General features: G+C 37.4%; 1 protein-coding gene across 1 annotated transcript in view; it reads right to left on the bottom strand.

Annotated features, from left to right (window-relative positions):
- Positions 1-1,071: 1,071 nt before the first annotated feature.
- APOB (apolipoprotein B) overlaps positions 1,072-20,582 on the bottom strand; it is a 37,767-nt gene continuing 18,256 nt past the window's right edge. The window contains exons 21-29 of the mRNA XM_075144972.1: positions 20,368-20,578; positions 18,932-19,107; positions 18,610-18,797; positions 18,198-18,343; positions 15,541-15,917; positions 7,008-14,588; positions 6,093-6,207; positions 5,083-5,266; positions 1,072-3,980 (exon numbers count right to left, since the gene is read on the bottom strand). Of these exons, the coding sequence (XP_075001073.1) occupies positions 2,154-3,980; positions 5,083-5,266; positions 6,093-6,207; positions 7,008-14,588; positions 15,541-15,917; positions 18,198-18,343; positions 18,610-18,797; positions 18,932-19,107; positions 20,368-20,578 (10,805 nt within the window). The 3' untranslated portion in view covers positions 1,072-2,153. The remainder of the gene's footprint in view (positions 3,981-5,082; positions 5,267-6,092; positions 6,208-7,007; positions 14,589-15,540; positions 15,918-18,197; positions 18,344-18,609; positions 18,798-18,931; positions 19,108-20,367; positions 20,579-20,582) is intronic.

The raw sequence follows: 20,582 nt of genomic DNA, 5'->3' as shown, positions 1-20,582 counted from the left end.
TTCAGTTAACCCATTCCTTGTAAGTAAATCCTTTTTTGGAATTTATAACCCTCCCAAGAACTATGGGTGATGGACAGAAATAAATAGCCATGAGGGGGAAAACAAAAGAAAACAAAACTTTAAATCTCTCTTCTCCCGTAACTTTTATAATTTCTTCTATTGTCCTTTGTTTCATGGGGCTGTTTGTCATGATGAAGGGAAGCAAGAATCAGACAGTGTCTGAGAAATCTGGTTGTGCTTAAACATTTGTGAAATTCAGGGAAAAGAGTTGTGCAATCTGACATCAAATAAAGATCAGATGACCCATAGGCTTCAGTTTCCTTGTGAATGAAGGTGAAAGGGCTCTGCAGCCAACATCTTTATTTACTGGGATACTCAGTAGGGCATGTAAACAGGGATTTTTATACCTCTGGTTCCCCCAGGCAGGGTGACATACGCAGATTAGTTCTATTCAGAATGAAAACTCCCTATTTTACAGTTCACAGGGGACTAATCCACATCTTTGAGTAGTATTGCTGCATTTGTGATGGCTGAAAGCTCTAAAGAGAAAACGGATTTATCTTACTTTCTAAGAGATGCCTGCACTCTGCTGAGGGCTAGATAGGTGAGTGTATACTCCTGTGCTTCTCAGATTCCGATTTTGGGGTTAATGTAGCTCATTTGAGAAAAATCATTACTAGCAGACCTACTCGGGTAATAATATTATCTGGCAATAGGGATATCAAAGTCGTATAGCCCAACTTGCTCTGAGACCTTGCTAGATCGGTGTGGACCAGTTGTGGAGGTGGGAGCGTTTTTGCTGCAAAAACTCAACACGGGCACTGGGCTCTCTCGTTTCCAGGACCTGCGCTAGCGTCTTGGCGCGGTGCTGCTCTGTGCTGTAAATTGTATCTGCTGCCACAAAACTTATTCGGGTATTTGTAAACTGGTGCTCCGTTGCTTCATATATGTAACGAATCATACCATGGGATGAAACCAGACTCTCTGTTTTCCCATAAATGAACAAGCAACAACCATATTACAGAGTGAACTGATTGTATCAAAACAGACATGTACACAACATTTCTCGTGTCGTTTGTTAAAGAGTTTATTCGCAAAGAGGTAACATTATTTCAGCCCGAGCATGCCTTTCTCAAGGACTATCTATATAGTATTCCAACAGCTGAAAATAAACCATACAGGTCCACGCATTTTTCCACTCAAAAGTAGTCCTATTTTGTGAGTGAATTCTTCAACATTATTTAAATTCATCTTTAAATCGAGAATTCATTTAAATGAGGTCTAGGCTTCAGCCTAGGAGACTGAGGGGAAAACTTTTTGACTCCCATCATATACAGTGATGTCAGTGAAACTTTGACAGTTAACTAAACTCGTGATACATAAAAGTTAGACAATTTGATGTGAAACCAGAAATATCATGGGGAAACAGGTAAGAAAACCCTGTATTTCTGAACCATAAATTAGCCAGTAGAAAGAAAACCCATCTAAAATTCTTGGCGTAGTTTTCTGAAAACTGATACATGCATAAATTTATTTTTCTTAACAGAACATTGGTATTATTATCTGCAGTTTTCCAGGAGTCAGATTTCTATATATGTTTATATTTCTATGTTCTTTTTCACTTTTTGATGTTATTTCCAGAATTCATTAATTTTTTTCTTCGTATTTTTGTACATGCTCTTTTCCTCTTCTTTTTCTCCCAAGCTTATCAATGAAGGTATTTCTATGCTGGGAAATAAATGTGTTTCCAAGTCGTTCTTCAACTGGCTTATGAATGTGACCTTTATCTTAAAACCTGTTTACTCTGTGTTTTCCATAGCTTTTGTGACTATTTACAATATGTATTGCACATTATTGGCTTGATCCAACATACAGTGAAATCAAAGCAAAGACTTCCCATTGACCTTGACAATTGTTGGATTAAGCCCTATGGTCCAAGTAAAAGTAGCTGTAATGAATGACACAAAAATGTAATAAAGAACTCATTTATTGGCTTATTAAGCTCATTAAAATAACCTAGTGTAGATTATTCAGTTTTCATTTACAAATATAGATTCAAACAGTATCTACCCGAAGCTCCAGTATGCTGATTGCTGTTATTTTTAAATACATTGTGGTACAAACTTATTACTTCTCCTCTTCTGCATGTCCATTCAGGTCTCCATGCGCTGATGTATATTTTCCATAATCTGCTGAAGACTCAGTTGCTCAGTGGCAAGTTGTTCATCAATGAATCTTTGCATTTCTTCCCATTTCCTGGAGCCTTGCTCAATGCCTTGCTGAATCAGTGTGCGTGTTAGTTCCACTTTTTTTCTGAGTGCCTCTCTGCTTTTTTGGGGCATTTGGTAAATGGACTGCCAGTCAAATGGCTTGGGCACATCTATTCTAAGCTCTCCCTGACGAACAGCTATATATGGCTTTATGCTCTCAGCTGTTATTTGCTCAAACCAACGAAGAAGCTCTGAGATATATTGCAGGAATGCAGAGTAATTTTCTATAGTTAGATCAATTAACCTTTTGGCCTCACTGATTAGCTTTTCTTGGGAGTGACTAAGCCGCCCATAGATCTCCTGGAGTTTTTCTTTGATTTGCTTGTTATGTTCATCGATTTTCCTCTTAGCAGCTGCAGACCAATATCGGATTTTTTCCTGAGCAGCAGATGAGAGCTCCATGAGCTTCTGTTTTGCTTTTCCTTCAACATCAGTTATAAGGTCATAATATTCCTGGCTGTAGTTTTCCACCAATTCTCTTATTTGGTCTGTCAGATGTGTAACCGAGTCAGCAAGATCTCCAACATACTTGTTGTGCCAGTCCACTAGTGTATCTATTAGATTCTTCAGCCATCCTAGTACCTTGTCTTCCACCTCATAGTATTTCACTGACCATCCAAGTGTAGTTGGATCAAAATATTCCTCCCTCAACGCCTTTACATAGAGGAGCAGCTGGTGCAGCTTTTCTGAAAGGTCCTGGAATGTCTTCTGGCTAAAATCTTTAAACTGAGAAATGTATTTTTTAACATCTTCTGCCAAGGATCTCAGTTTCTGTGCATAGTCTGAAGCCATTGCATCTTTGTACAGCTGTTGCGTTTGGACTTTGATGTCTCCAAAATTTTTGGATTGCAAGTTTCTAACCATTCCTTCTACCTTCTGAAAAACTTGTTGCACTACTTGTTTCAGTTGCTTAAGCCTTCCTGCAAAGTCAGCTTCCTGGAGAGTAGTAAATGTCTGCCTGATTTTTTCCTGCAAATGTTTCAGCATTTCTTTAATTTGATCAAGTACATTACGACCTCTAAGAATTGTTTCAGAAGCAGGAACTCTGACTTCCAGCTCATTGATAGCTGCAATCAAGGCATCAAAGTACTCCTGAAGTTTTGAAAGGCATAAATCAGCATTTTTTGCTACCTTCTCTGTAGTCATAAGGTATATTTCTTCACCAGTGTACTTTTCAGACAGCCCAGGGACCTGGAATTTTGTTGTCTTCAGGAATTCAATGGCTGAGTCAATTAGGTGTTTTATTCTCCTGTGATACTCTTCTATTATGTCAATTGTAGCATCCAAAAGCTTTGCTTTTATTCTTCCATAGTCAAACTGTTCAGCTTGATCTGCTGCTTTTTGATACAGCTGTTTAGCTTTGAACTTCATCTCCTGATATTTGTCAGAGGCCTCATTGGCAGCTGTGCGAAGCTGAGCATCTATTTGATCTATTTGTTTTACAGCCAATGTGTATGCTTTGTCAGCATTATTCTGCATGATATTCTTCATCTTTAAGGTGGCAGCACTAATTTCCAGTCCCATATGCTCTTTATGATACCGATTAACATACCTATAGACTGCATTTGTCATTTTAGGCACTTTTTCTTTCAGACCCAACAGCAAGTCTTTGGCAGCATCTTCTTTCCAGTTGAATTTCATTTGAATCAGGTCAGGTTTCTTGAAGGATATCTCACTTTTCAATATGTCAATGTCCTTCTGAGGAGCAGACTGAAAATATAGAACAGGATAAGAAAAAGGTAGCTTGTATATAAAACAAATCCGATATTATTTATAAGTGTATTTCAATAGTCTCATTTTGCATCTTTAATTTTATTATATATTAGGAGAAATACACTACAATTTTTTGTTTACTGTGCGTTTGCTCTCATCTTGAACGGTTATTTTGGAAGAAATTATATTGTATCAAGCTACTTTGTGCCTCTTCAAACAGCAGGACCAGAACATAACTTAGTCTGGTCTTTTTAAAAATTTGACTGCAAATAAGATTTTTCCTTCCTTTCTATTAAATGCCTATCATGTCTCATAAGGCATGTGAATAACTTTGGAAAATCAGCCTTCTACTCATTCTTGAAATCTTTTAAAGTGAATTCAAAGAGCATTTTCTTAATATGAAAATATTAGAGGATTTCATTTTCTAGTCATTTAAATCAATTAGAGAAATTAGAGGGTTACTCAGAGTAGTTAAAGATCATCGAATGAGAATCTATTTACGAACAAATTTTCCAGTTTTCAGTAGTAAATAGTGAATTATGAGTTGCTTTTGATTCCTAAATTAGTATATAATTTTGGAAGGTAAGATTTTAAGTTTGAAATTGTTGTAGTATGCCAATAATAATAGCATGTTTTGTTAGCAAATCTAGTAAGGTTTTTAATTCTCATAATACATTGTGATATATTAACGGATTTAAAAAGACACTCTACGGATGGTCTGACCTCTTCCAGTGGCCTAATTCCTATAATGGCCACTTCTGTAGCAATTATAAGTAGCCTGATGGGTATACATTAAACCTGATGGGTGGCTGATCTAAAACTGGCTTTGTACTTTCTTCACTTTCAGTGGGTGTGTCTTCTGGATCATAGGAGAGGGCAAAATCAACTGTGTGGAAACAGCCTCATCACACAGGTGCTACTTTTAGTATTGGAAAGGCCAGTGTAGGAAACAAAAACTTTAATTACCAATAATATATTTTTTCTTTGGACAAAGGGTGATTAATTTATGTCTTAACATAAACACGCACAAACTTTAAACGGGAACTTTTCCTCTGACCACACCCAGAGGTGTGCTTTTTATTGCTCATATCAAGCTTACCCGAGTTCGGTAGTAAACTTTCGCCGTGAGAATGTCAGCATCCATTTCAATGACATAGCCCAAAGTCCCAGCAGACGGTGAAGATACTGAGCTGGATAAGCTCCTGTCAGTCTCTTGATAACGCATATGAATGTCTGTAAAAGTTGGGCTGATGATGTCTAGTGATGCAGTGTTGTCCATGACTCTACAACAGTGAATACACAGCTATGAAGGAATGCACAAAGCACCAGCCCAATGCAGTATGTCTAAATACAATACCACCTATTTTATACATATGTATGTAAACAATGCCTTTGTCATCAAAAGAAAATGTAGGGTTTTACTATCCACATTTCTTAGGATTTAGCCTAACACATTCAAAACCTCACACCACTCCGATTTTCCTGTTTTAGATAAAACTACATTGAGCTCTGTTCAGAATTTTCATTAAATTAGGGCAGCAAAACAAAATCTGCAGCTGTACCACTGTCAGCTTTCTACAGACTTCTACAAGCTGACTGCAATTTTTTCCACCAACACAAGTACAGGCAGTATTTTTTATCTCCATTTGTACTTGCCCTCACAGACTCTCTCCCTTGAATATATCAACACAACATTTGCAGATCAAAACAGGCAGTTAGAAGGCCAAATCTGTAATCCCTAGTGCCGGTACTTGTGAATAAAAATTACTCTTTAACGGCTTGTGGTGACAGAGGGATCCAGTGGAAAAAAAACCCATGACCCTATGTTGATGGTCAGATCTAGAACTGCGCTGATTATAAAATACTGTGTTTGTATCTCAGCAGTTTTCTGAAATGGGGCTGCTGAGAAAAGCTATTCTAGAAATGCTGAGAGGGAACAGCTTTCCAGCTATCTCAAGAAGGGAAAAAGGCACAGCTGATAATGACAGGGTAGTTACATAGGTTCTTATTAATTACAGCAAAGCATTCCGGGGCATTAGAGATCAAAGCAACAATACATCCGTGGCAATTTTGTCTATTATAAATTATATTATTAGAGCAAATCTTTACCTAACTCCTGAAACAGTAAGATCTTCCTTGTAGTTTGCGCTCATGTCACGATGTGAAAAGCTGCCCGTTGTCTTCATAACAAACATCCCTTCTTCATATTTATAGTTTGAAACAACTGTGAAAAAGATTACAAATGTGTGTATTTCCAGAACTTACCAACAAGCAATACCAAATATCCAGTTGTATGTTAGATGGCCAGTTGTGGGGTGTTTCAGTAGCATGTAAAATTATGCATCAAGAAACTGAATCCCATAATGCCCCAAATAGAAAGATACGAAAATATTTGTTCAACTGGAGCATTTTAAGATTCAATTTTTCTCTATATTTAGAACAGTATGGATATAACATTTCGCATTCATGCAGATCACAAATGGGGATTCTAATTTCTTGAGAGTTTAGAATTTCATTCTGATGTATATTTTTAGTATTATTATAAAGTCTAGAACTCAATGCTCTATGGGACTCCAGAGTTTCTGAGTTGAAATACTTTTTGAAATCAAATATGCTTAGTTCCTAAGGAAAAAGATAGGTATTTCTTTATCTGAACTGAATCAGATAAAAAGTCAGCCTGCCTTCTCTCCTTTACATGTATTATCATAAGTAATGGGGGAATGTTATGTTGTTCGCAATTTAAAGTAAGAAACTGCTACACAGAAAAGAGATCTTTTCCATTTTTTTCACAGTATGCCATTAGTTATACATGTATCTAGTCATTAGCCTTCAGGGTGACTGACTGAGACTCTGATAATGATTTATGAAAAAATGCTGCTGATGATAAAAGAAGTATAATCTAATGTCAATGCTAAATAGACAGCAACACCTTCACATGCAAAGTCCTAGGGAAAAAAAAATGGGAAAAACCCAGTATACAGTATTTCCCCCCAAATTGTGGCATATGGAATTTTAATGTCTTACCATTCAAGTCATACTCTAGGAACTGCAATGTTGAGCTGCAGGTAGAGTCAATGGATTGTTCGAAAGAGTCCTTTTTGTTTGTTAAGTCTGTTCTCCAGGTGACATTGTACAAAGGGGAAGCAACTTTGAAAGATCCAGTCAAGGCACCAAATGATGGGATGTAAATTCCAGCAGGCAAGGATATTTTGAGAGGGGGGATCTCAATTTGCTGTTCAGGAATTGTAATTGTAGGCAGATCAAAATCTGCAATCTTGTTAGCTACTTCATCCAGATCTACATGGAAACTGCCAAGAGAAATACTCTTAGGAAGAGTGAATTGGGACACAGTTATTTGGTACTCAGGTATTGTCACCTCAAAATATGGTATCTTATATTCTTCTAATGTAATATAATTGGCTCCCACATCCACTTTGGGGAATCTTAGTTTTGGCAGTGTGGGTAAATTGACATCAAATGGCATTGTGTTTAGCGTCTGTGGAATTTTTATGTTGCGCAAGTCAATGGTGTATGCTGGCACCTGGAGAGTGGTGAAAGGAACTCTGAACTCTGGAGTGCTGAGAACAGGGTTTGGAGCTTTTAGATGTAACTCAGGAATACTGAAAGTGAAGCCATTGGTCAGCTTATTCACTGGTATGGGGAAAAAGTAACCATCATCACTCTTTGTGTACACGAGGGATGCTGAACCATTTAAGTACTGTTTTCTGTCAGCGCTGGTAGTGACGTCCAACTTCAAGATATCCCATAAGCTCTTCTCAGCAATGGGACACTTTATGTTTTTAAGGAAGTCCATGTGTCCTTCCAAAGATCCAGAAATATCAAACTTTGCCTTTGATTTTTCATTTGATAACTGCATATCATGACTGAGAGAGAATGACTGAATTTGGCCTTCACCCTTCCAGCCAACTTTCTGGTTTGCAGTACTGATTTTCATTACAACAACTTGATTAACTGAGGCTGTGTCCAGGAAGGAATTTGGCTGACTGGCTTGAATTTGAAGATCTGCTGATATACCCCAAGGAGCCAGCTCTAAGGTTGCTTTGCATCTCTGAGCCCCCGTTGTTGTGAAAAGAGGTCTATATCGTGCATAGTTCTTCCCATTGTGCTCCCAGACTGCATAAACACGTCGGGTAGATGCTTCAACTGCAAGTATTTCTTTCATTTCACTGTTCCAGAGTCCATCTGCTTTGGAGTGAGCCTCAAGCTTGAGAGATGACCGAGCTCCATTAGCATTCAGATAGGTGTTTGCCTCATGGTCTAGACTTCCAGAAAATGCAGTTCCAGTGTAAAATACTCCATCAATATCCCCATTTGTAGAAGTTTCTACTGATATATAAGATGTAAGGCTCTCTAAAGCAAGTTTGTGAGCAATTCCTCCCTTAGCGCTGGTGCCATATTTAGGAGTATTAAAATCATACATTAATTTTAGTCCTGAGGAAAGAGTCGGTTTAGATTTAGTATTTCCAGAAAGTTCTTGGCTAAAATTCATTTTTAAAACTGGTGTGTTGATTTCTGCATTTGTTGCCACTGAAGCTTCCATGTTCCTCTTTGTGAGACTAATAGTGCTGTCATGATTTCCCCCTAGAAATTTGTTATTGCTCAGGGACAATGCTGTGGCCAGCTTCAACCCCCTTTTTCTTGTCAAACTTGTTGAACCATCCAGCTTAAATTGCAGTGCATCAATGACAGAAGAGGATGAGACACTGAGTTGCCCAGCAATATCTGACTGATTGAACAGCCCAGCATTTGTAGTTAAAGTGATCACGCTGGATTTAAATGAGAAGTCATAAGTAATGTTTCCCATGGCAGGAATTAAGATGTGGTTTGACGGACTATTGATTCTGAATCTAGGAAGCTTTAGAGTGCGTAGATCCTGTGGGACATGAAGGACTGGAAGCTCCAGAGAAGGCAAGACTAGTGTGTAAGATGGTACTGAAAAGCCAATAAATGGGACTGTGAATCCTGTTGTGCTTATTTCTTTTGGGAGCATGTAACCAAAGGCTGGCATCTCAGCAGTAAAAGGAGAAACCTCAATATTCACAATTGGAATGGTGTATCCTGGAATCCTGAAGGTCCGTGGTAGTTTGTTCAGTGATGTCTGTATTTTGTATTTGTCAAATTTTGTTTTGGCTTCATTATATGACTTTGTGAGAACATCTAAAGCAGTGTTTTTTCCTCTCTCAAAATGCTTGTTGAAGAAAATGATGTATTTATTAAGTGCTTCATGCACTGTTGCTAAAGGAAGTGGGATTACATGCATGTCTTTGTTTTTCTCATACCGAGCATTCAAATTTAAATCAAAGGATTGTCTCGTTGTCTTCAATAAATCCTTCAGGCCTACCTGTTCCCACAGTGAATAGTCTTTTAGCTGAGGAGTTTTGATTCCAGCATAGGGAACCTGAAGCTGAGGAATGGTTAGAGGAATATTTAGGAAGTCCAGGTTGGCATCTCCATTCATTTCGACATGAGCTTCAATTTTGTCGTCATTGTTGCCAGCAGACATATTATGGGAATATCTGTACTGATTGAACCTGCCAATAGCTTGCCAGCTGACCCGCTGAACAGAGGAACTGAGTGCAAAACCGTAGTTATTCAGGAAGTCAATTTTGCCAGTCAGTTTCATTGGGAAGCTGATTTTCACATTTCCATCATTGTTTGTTAATAGATGAATTTCAAAAGGCTGTGCCAAGAAGGAAACCTCATTATTTACAGTTCCAGTGATCCGTCCATTGAGCCGAGCGTTGTGAGAGCCTGTTAATTCTACTTTCATTCCTCCAAGCTGTCCTGTGCCTTTTACATTCAGAACGCTACGTCCCACGCGCTGTGACTCAATTTCAGACTGAATCTGAAGTGTTGCATAATTTAGGAAACCACATTCATACCTCATAGCTTGGTTGACTTTCAGGTACTTATCATTTATTCTGTTGTTGGCAGAAAATGTAATAATGGGGCCCTCAACCCTGAAAGTGGCATGTGAATCATGAGTGCCTTCATCGGAGAAATTAGGAGAAGCCCATTTCCAGTTTCCTTTGCCAGTGGACGTAAATGATATATGTCCTGCTTCCACCTCTGTTGTCATATTATTGACCAGATCAGCCTGGCTGGAGAAATCAGCTTGTGGAATATTCAGTCTGTGGGAATATGCCGTTCCACTCTGCACCCAAATTTTTCTTTGCAACTTGACCATTAAATTATTCTGTAGTTCTATTGAATTTTTTGTTGTATATAAGTTTGCTCTTGTTTCAGCTTCACCTTCTACTGAAGTCCCTAAAAATACCACTTCATTGGTGTGATCAACTTTAAGGAACCTGTGGTTGACCTTCATGGAATTTTTAAGGTTCAGCTGCTTCATCTCAGGGGCCAAGAGACGTGAATCTGCAGTAACACTAAAAACTAGGAAGTCTAATTTGGACGTTGTTTGAGCTGAAAGGGAGGTCACAAATTCTGGACTGTTTGCAGATATTGTAGTATTATGAACCTCAGCTTGTGTAGACAGTGTAAAGAATGGAGAGGTGACTCTGAAAGCACCAGCCAATTTGCCAAATGTAGGGACAGTCACAGTATGTGGGATACGTGGAAGCTGGAACTCTGGTATCTTCATGTTAGAAATCTGGAGCTCATTTAGATTTAGCTTTGGAATCAATAATTCTGGTATTTGAAACTGAGGCATTTGTATTTCTGGGAAAGAAATGTCGGAAAAAGGCATATCTCTCATTTTCAGGTCTTTAAAATACAACTCAATTGCTGGCAACTGAAATTCACCAGACATGAGTTTGTCTATTGTTCTCACAATCTGAAGTTTAATCTCATTCAAGTCAATTGTATAGGAAGGAACTTTAAAGGTATTTAGAACTATAAATTCTGGGGTAGTAAATTTCATTGGGATTTTCATATCCTTTAGTCTCTTGATATTTATCTCATAGGAGGGGATATGCAGATCAGTCAGTGGAACAATGAAGTCTGGTGTTCGAAATGTTGCTTCCCGAAGACTTCGGAGACTAACCTCAAAGGCAGGTATAGTGACTATAACAGTTCTGATTTCAGGGACTTTAAATCCTGTTTCAACAAACTGGTTTAAATTTTCAGCCCAATTTTTTAGATCATACTCTTCAGCCAAAGCAATGATTTTCTTAAAAGCTATGTTCCACTGGTCAGAAATGTATATGACAACAGAACTGTAGAATTGGCTTATCTTCTGAAGATACCACTGGAATTCCTGGGAAATATCCATTTCAGAAATCCTCTCTCGCAGGTCTTCCAGCTGTTCATTTACCTTGGCTTTCAGATTAGCAAATGTTGTTGAGTTTATGAGCTCCTTGAACCAGTTAATTATAGCAGCAAGCTTGGTGTCCCTTAGTTGTTCCATGTATTTTGAAATCACAGCTCTAAAATCTCTCATATACTGTTTCAGTGCTTCTGCTTTCTGTGGAAGTTCTAGATTTCTGAGTTCCGTATTTATTTTCTGTGTTACTTCTCGGATTTTGTTATTTGTGTCATCGACAAACCGGTTATAGTCAAAAGACTTGAGCTTTTTAATAACCATGTCAAGGAACTTGTTGACTTCCTTTATCATCATTTCATAATCAAAGGTTTGCACTTTCTTGACAGCACCATCAATAAAAGCAACAACTTTATCAAAGCATGACTTCACATCAATATTTTTCAGGTAGATGATCAGTTTCTGGACAGTTTCTTTTATTCTGTACTGGTTAAGCAGTTCTATCATGCTGTCCATTAAAAAATACACCTGCTTATCAATTTCATATTTTACAATCAGTTTGTGCATATGACCTCGGAAAGCACTAATCTTCTCAGATACTTCATACTCCTCCATCCAATTTAGAATAAAGTCTTTGATTTGTTCAAGAACTTCATTAATTTTTTCAATTGGTAATGAATGCTTCAATTTTTCTAAAACTTCTTTAGCATCAAACATTTTAATTTGCTGTTTCAAATTTTCTGCAATGCGTCTGACATCAATATTCTGAATGTGAATCTTGAGTTGTTCTAGGTTTTCCTGTATCCTAGCTGTAATCCTGTACTCATCATCTACATTTTTAATCCAAGCCAAAGTGCTGCTTCCAATTTTGCTAGGATAATACTGGCGAAAAAAAAATTGCAATTTTTGAATAGTGTCAACTACGGTCATTCTTATCTTGTATTTGTTATCTAAAGCTGTCATTGTTTCAACTATTTGGTCAAGAAGCTGTGCAATAAGTACTTTAATGTCATACTGCTCATAATGATCTTTGATGTATTGCTCAATTTGTATCAGATACACCTGCAGCTGAGACAGTATTTCTCGAAGATTGTCCATGGCTTTTTCCAGCATAATTTGCAGATCATCGGATGTTATTCTGTAGTCCTTTGTGAAAGCAACCAAGTTATTTTTCATGCTGCTAACTCTGCCTTTCATATCTAATTTGTCCATGTAATCATTAATGTGCTGTGGGAGTTTATCCAAAGTTGCTTTGTATTTTCTCATATGTTGTTCTATGTTAATGTTCTTCAGGTAACTTTGTATGGCCTGCAGTGTGGATAGAATGGTGCCTCTGATTTGTTCGAAGTAAACTGGCAAATGTTCCAAGAATGGTAGGTTAATAACATGCATATCTTTATTTTTGTCATACTTCACAGAGCCAGAGATGCTGAATTCTTGAGGCTCTGACATAGTGCCCCTGAGGCCCAATACATCAATTAAATTAACTTCTTCAGATGTGAATGGTAGTACGACTGATGTATCCATTACAGAGAGATCTGCTAAAGCTCTTCCACTAAGTTCCACACCAGTCTTTTCTGCATCATTGTAAGCACTGAGATCTTGTGAATATACATTATTGTTTAGCTGACTTTTCAATTTCCAAGCACTTGACTGCTCTGATGGAGTAAAAAGCATATGAACTTTGTTATCAAGCAAGGTAGTGTATCTTCCTCTAGACATCAAGTTATGACTGGTAGATCCTCTGTAATCATGGGAGAAAGTGAAAGCAAGAGGCTCTGCTTTAAACAAGAATTTGCTGTAAAGGTCTCCTGAGTGTTCACCCATAGCAATCAGCTTTCCATTACCATTGGTATGTATGTCAGCAGTGATAGCAAATGGGGCCATAGTGGAACGCACAGCATTGCTGAAACGGAGAGATTTGGAGTCACAGTTTGTGTTCATAGTAACTGAGGAAGCAAGTCCTGCCACATTCAGATTAACTCTGTGACTCACTGCTGCACCTTGAACATTTGCGACTGTATCTGTTTTAAAGTTTGCAGCTAGATCAGCATATGTAATGGTGTAGGTATGCCTTATTTCATCTGCTCCATAGGCTCCTCTGACATTGCCACCCAAGTTCAGCTTCAGAGGCTCGAGGAGCAGTTCTGCTTTGTTGGAAACTTCTGTTTTAGTGTATTTAATATTATTGCTCAGTTTAGCTGTAAGTGAGCTAGGCTGCAGCTGTAGGTCAAAAACATGCTTGTGGAACTTGTCAAAGCTGAAGCTGTTGTCTAACTTCGAAGCAAATGTTAAGGATAAGCCAGGAATATTCAAGTCATTTGTGTACTCCAACTTAATCTCTTTGAACGATCCTTGCAAATTATTGGAAAACTTGAGTCCTTCTCTATTAACTCTGAAGTTTAAAACATGTTTGTTGTCCATACCCAGAACTGTACTCTGATATTCACTTCCCAGCGTTATTTCTGTTAGGCTCACTCTTCCACCTAGATTGAATTTTGCATTGTTTTTACCATAGCGCCCAGAAGAGGATAGTGACATGGAGCCTCCAGCAGTATCAAGTTTGGCATTCATTTCACTCTGCATTGTCAATGGACTAAACTGCACATTCGTGGTTGCACTGCTGGCTAGACCATACTGATTTACATTGAGTGATGACTTATGTGCCGCTCGATTCCTTTGATCAGTCATAGAGACATCAGTGTTGAAAACAAGATCCTGGGAATTGAGAGAACCTGCAAACAAGGCATAATACTGGGTCTGCTTGTAAGTGGCTTGGTACTCAGATCGAAGTGCTGCCATCTTCTTTGACAAAATTAATTCAAGCTTATTGACACCTGCAATATGTCGATACCTCCCATTTGTTTCAGATGTCATTTTCAGCTGGCTGTTTTCATACTTCAGTGAAGCTGTGTTCTTTAATAGTCCGCTTTGTACATCAGAAACTGAAGTAATGGAAAATAAATCATCACTGTATCTACCAGATATCTGATTAGTAGCCTGAAGGTAAGAAGAATCCAACTTGAGATTTGATTTTCCTTCTACAACCCGTCTCTTTTCATTGTATGAGCTTGACAGAGTGTAAATGCTTCTTGCAAAGACAGAAGCCACTTCCAGCTGCCCTTCCATCTTGACGTTATTGATATTCACGTTATTTGTCTTTTCAGAAACAATATCACCGGAAAATGAAAGCTGAGGACCCAGAGTACTGGATGCCATAAGTGATATGGTGTAGTTTGCAACTGGACTAGGTTCGTAACTCTTTGTCCTGGACAACTTAAAAACTGATGTTAAGAGTCTGTGCTTCAGGTGATTTTCATATGCACAGGTGAATCCATTTCTATTATATGATGCTTCTCCGGAACCTGAAATAGGGAAAAAGAGACAAAAGATAACAGTGTAATTTATACCTTTTTGTCTTTAAGACTTTGTCTGATGCCACTAAGCTTTTATGTTACTGCTTGAACTGCAATTACTGTTATTACACCATTTTGCTTTAAAGGCCAAAATGTTTTGGTAAATCCTGAATATTTCTATAAAAATTGTTATTATTTTGATATTTGCGGCTAAAGTTTTGAGCTATGAATAAATTAAATCTCTATACTACTCTACTAACATAATTATGTGGAAACAACACGAAGTTATGTCATTATTTAAACTTAGATTAAGAAGCTGGACTCTCAAGAATAACCTATATCTAACATTCCTGTTTTTTCATGTTTTCTTTTTCATGCTTCATTTATGGTTGGGAGTTTAGAAAAGACTGAAGTTAGCTTGTCCTTTTGCAATCTGAGAACTCAAACTGCAATTTTAGAGGACCTAACTTAAAAATACCAGTCTTAAGACCTATCCAGTCTGAGTCCCAGATAACTGCTATGTAGTTATGGCAGTGTATGGACATATATAAACAACAAAAAAATTATATATCTCTCTCTATATAAAAATAGAGCAAGAAATAAACTGTGGGCATACCTACACATATGCCTGCACACCTGATTTTTAAAACACTTGACTTGCCAGATACACCAGTGTTTGTAGAATCATGCCTTCAGTTTTGAAGGACTTGTTCTTCAGTAGGGAGTATCCAGGAAAATATGGACCTTAAAAGTCTTTATTGAATTAAATTGACTTCACCTTTAGGGCCTGAATAAACAGACTCACATAATATCTTTAAAAACAAAGAGAAAGTGATTTGAGATTATACAACACCTTTCTTCAAATAAGCAACAGGAAAATGAATGTGCTGTACCTGATACATGGAAAATAAAGTCATTAAAATAGTTTTGCCAACGTTGCAGTATTAGCACACATTCTTACCTTTCACACTGTAGGAAAGTAGCTCAAAAACTGAATCAGCATTCGTGGTATAAGTACTTCTTATGCTGGATGCTTTCTCTGTGGTGCTATTAGCCAAAGTGTACGCTGCTGTCCAGTTGTAATAGTTGCTGTACACATTAGCAGAGACCTCTAAAGCGCCAAGTAAAGGCACACGAAGAGGATAGGATTCTGGAACAGTAAATGTTGGGATTCTGTATTCCTGGGATGGCACACTTATTCCCATTGACTCCATTACCAGAGGAGGTGTTTTAACAGTCTGTGGCACCCTTATGTCATGGGATGATCTTCCACCAAATGGCAACGGGATATTAATTAGAAAACTGTTTTTATTTAAGCTGTATCTGATCCGGCCTTCACTAGAAAATAAAAGTGACTCTATTAGAAACTGTAAATCCGTGAAGCATATACAGAAATTTCCATGATTCCTACTATTCCCATGATACTGAGCTTACATGCTTATATCAATGTCCTGACTTTAGGTTTAGAGAGAAATGTAATAATCATCTGTTATTATCAGCATTTTTTAAGCACTCATGTATCAGAATTTACTGAAAGCACTTTTGATATCAGCGGATTCTATCAGTGTTTTTTCCCCTTATTTCAGAATCAGGGAGACTCATAGGTCAAGTAGTCCAGAAACACATTCTTTCTGTAAGACTTTGGATTAGAATTCAAAGGTTCCTGATTCTTTGTTCAGAGCTTAACTAACTTTAGCTCACAAGTGAAGAGTGTCATTCAAAGGGCTAAATACACAACTGTTATGAATCTTGCATTTGATTTTCTACTCTGAGAATCCAAATCTGCTTTGTGAACATTAATGAAAAGATGTATTGGCATGAAAATGATCCTCAAAATGAAGGAATCTGAATGAAAATAGCTGACATATAGGAAAAAAAAAATCCTCCAAAACCACTGCCGCACTTATGCAATGTGGCATGCTGAGTACCAGAAAAAGGCAATCATATTCTTCTTAAAAAAAGTTATGTATTCTTATAGAAATGCATGAAAAGTCTTATTAACATTAGAAGTTGTAAGAACCTAAATTATAAAGAATTTATCTTTCTGATGATAAGTGTTTCAAAAGTTTCATCCAAATATTCAGCATTTATTTTATTCTGAATAAAAATAAATAAGAATCTAACCATTTGACCAGGAGCTAGGACTGGAAAAAATGGATTGTCAGCTGAAAAGCTTGTGGGGAAAAAGTGTCATTATGAAAAGGCAAAACAGGAGGAAACTCAGCCTTAATTCGTGCATGAACAATAAGCTGGCAAAGATGCTTTTCTTGTTTGCCTAACTGGTCTTTTACGTTACAAAATCTTCTTTTTTACACTTAGAGCTACATCCTAAGATGAAAATTAAGGAAACATTTTTGAAATTTGTTCCTGTATATCAAATGGTTAAAAAAGCAAAAGCAACATCACAGAGCAGTAGAAATTCCTATTATTATTATTATAATATGCACTGCTGATAAGAACATAGGAGAAAAAAACCAGTTTCTCCCTTGCTTATACTTAGCTTAGGAACACAATGGAAGCAATAGAGATGTGTGTCATTAACATACAGTTTCCTATTACCACAGTGAAAGATAGTACATGGAAAAACAGCGCTAAGAGAGATAAAATGCAAGACTGTTTCCCATCTGTTTTTGTAATCCAATCTTACACTAGCTTCTGTTGTCCTTTACATTCATTCCAGCCATCAATATTTCCCTACCTCATGGTAAAACTATACAGACATGTTTCTATTTATCACAGTGGTAGCTGTGGGTGTATTCTGAAGGTACTACCAAGCAACACTGTTCCATGAATTCGTATGCATAGGCAAAGCAGCAATGTGATATGAACACTACATGGCAAGAACAGTATGTGCTAGGAACTGGAATGAGAGCAAATCCTGGCAAATCCAGTCTCTCCTTTTGTTTGTCAAATCTTACTTTTTAGAAATTTTTAACATATTGGATGATTTCTATCAAATTTGACAGAAGGATAAAAGCCTCAAGGGTAATTACATTCATGCAAGTTCTGTGAAACTCTCTCTTAAGTGGAGGACATGGGCCCAAACTAGTGCAGGCATCCAGTCCATATGTGTACAACCACGGCATGCGTTGGCTCTGAGCAAGTGACAGATGGAGTCCGACATGGGAAGAGGCCAGGGTACTATATTGGTGGAGGTCAACCAGTATGTGTAGGGGAATGGGAAGAACTGTCCAATAGGACTGCACAGGAAAAAGTAGAGATATTAGGGTTATGGGCAAAGACAAAGGGTCCGTAGGGATGCAGGACACAATCTATGGGAACCCTGGCTTCATTAATTCTGTGACTTAGAGTAAAGATTATTGAACACTGTATTTTTGTTCCGTTCTCATTACTATTTAATACAATGCTTCAGGATTTATTCATATACTGCAGAAGTGACTGCTGTAAAGTCAAATCTGTATTAACGACATGCATCATTTCCTCCATATAATTTCATCTCTCTGGTCTTAAAATTCCTTGTTATGATTCCAACTTTATTCTAATGTTTACAGCAATTCCATGCTGTTTTATAAAACAAAGTAAAATAAAATAACTCAAAAATATGACCAAATATCTATTTTCAGTTTTCTGTGTGACTATCCTAATTTCTCTCCCTACCTTTTCAGGAAAAGTTCTTCAGGAATGGTGATAACAGGCAGGTTAATTTTCTGAATGTTCAGTTCCTGCAGTCTACTGAGTTTGTCTTGCAGAGTCTGGGCATAGGGGACATCTTTCGATGCCTTTTGCAGCCAGGTGTTAGTTGCCTGCAATGAGGAGACAAGTTTTTCAAAGTAAATAACAAGTTTTAGTTATCTTCCCAGTAAGTTATCTGAAAGCCAGTGAACTATCCATGTACTGAGCCCAAGTTATCTGATACAGTGACTAGTTCGATCAAAGTTGGAAATACACATTTTATTTAATCTGATGAGTGCTTTTACAAGTAGTTCCCATTTTGACTTCCATGGGGGAGGCAAGAATTCACCAGGGCTATATGGTCAAGCTGTAATATCTACTGTAGGTTGAAACATACCACGATAAATTGTGACACAATATGTCGCAGTGTCATATCTGTATGAGCCACTTTCTGATCCAGCAGTTCATTGGCATGCTTCTCTAAAGTTTTTGGGTAGTCTGAAAAGTCAACTGGGAAGCCAGAAGACATTTTTTTCACAGCAGCACTGGCACCTGAATTCCACTCTAGCTCAACTTTCTCAGAATCTGAAAATCATGAATTTAAAAGAAAAGGGTAAAATTAGTAATATTCTTATTCTATTTAGGGATATACTAAAAACTAATGTAACAAGATGTTTAAATTTATAGGTTGTACACATGGATCATGTTTTTGCCCCTACCATATCTGAGAAGAACTGTTTCTGAAATAGAGTTTCCATGAGTTGTTGCAGCTGAGCTCATCTGAAGATATCCTTTGGTTGGTGAATAATTAACCAATGCTTCAGTTCTAAGTTCGGTTTGCAGGCGAGGAACAGAAACGGTGCCTCGTAACATTGCCTCTTCCATTCCAGCATATCTGTGAAAGCAAAAAGTAAATGTGAATATAAACCATTTCACTCTACTTTTTCACTGATGTTTCAGGAGCAATTCCAGCATTTAAATCTATAGTAAAGGCATAATAGGTGTCATAAAAAATAGATTGAATCAAATTTGTAAACTCTGTTCCAATTCAACGAATGTTTTCAGCTTCTCTAGTTACTTTGGGAAATCTATGGTAAATTATTATAATGCTACTGTGCAGATACACACAATAATAATTCCATATTAATTTCATAATGGATGGAAATATGTACCTGTAAAGTTGTACCTGAATCAAATTCTGAACTCCTTAATCAAGCTGAATTCTTTACTAAGGATAAAGACTGTGGCCATGAATTACATAGAAACAAAACACTTGACAAAATATATTATGCCACTGGGCTTCATTTTCCTTTATTCACATTTATTTTATCTCTCTATTACTTTGTTGACTTGAGCAAACTTCTAATATTATGTTAGTGCAAATGAAAGGGAATTGAGGTCCCTGACATCTGTCCAAAGCTCCCACTGATATCAGAGGCAATTCTGCATGAACAGCAAAGACAAAGACTCCCCGGGGCACCATCAAGATCACAGAATTCCATGGAAGATTGAGGTTTATTAAAGAATGTGATCAGCTCATTTCACTATGGGCTTGTGAGGCAGACAATTTTAGAAACCCTGGCAGGCTGAACATTTTTGTTAGCTCCCCTGTAGATGTTCCCGGAAATATTCTCATCGTGAAGCGTGGGAATTTTTACAGGAAACTCTCAGTCATTTTTGGTTTTGTTGCTTATTGAGTGCCATTAGATTTCTTCATGGGGAGATGTAATAACTTTTTTTAGAGCTGAACATATCCTGTAAAAGATAATACCTCTCTGAACAAGCCTTGCCTTGTTTATATCCTTGGATTATCACACCTGCAATAACACTAGTACAATGTCATTCTTGTAGTCGTGTGTAGGCAAACATGGAAGAACTAGCTCAAGGAACTTGTAATACAAATTATAGATATACATATAGTAGGAAAGATCAGTTGGTGTACTAGATGTATTTATTTGATGTATACATGATGGATTACAAATAAAATACTTCAAGGGTTTTTAAAGACCATTTGAATGACAACGTTTTATGTTTCTATATATATGCAATTTCTCCCAAATGGGATAAAATTTCCCAAAATTTTCTACCTTCAATAAAACCTTCAGCTATCTTATTCAAAGTTATCTGTAAAAGTCTAAGTGGTTTTCTAAGTTACCTTATCTGGCCAGTAAGGGTAACTTCAGAAATCTTCTTGTTGTTAAAGTCTAAGACAAAGGTATATGCTTTTTTCCCAGGAAGGGATTCATCAGTAATTCTGAAGTTTGTACCAAAGTCAACATCAACGTCTGGAATGTGGACATCACTGGTCAAAATCTTTCTGTCTCTGTTGTACCTGAAGGTCAATGTGGCCTCATGCTGCTTTACACCTGG

The sequence above is a fragment of the Calonectris borealis genome, chromosome 3 (genome assembly GCF_964195595.1).
Source record: "Calonectris borealis chromosome 3, bCalBor7.hap1.2, whole genome shotgun sequence".
NCBI lineage: Eukaryota > Metazoa > Chordata > Aves > Procellariiformes > Procellariidae > Calonectris > Calonectris borealis.
This window is presented reverse-complemented; position numbering and strand designations above follow the sequence as displayed.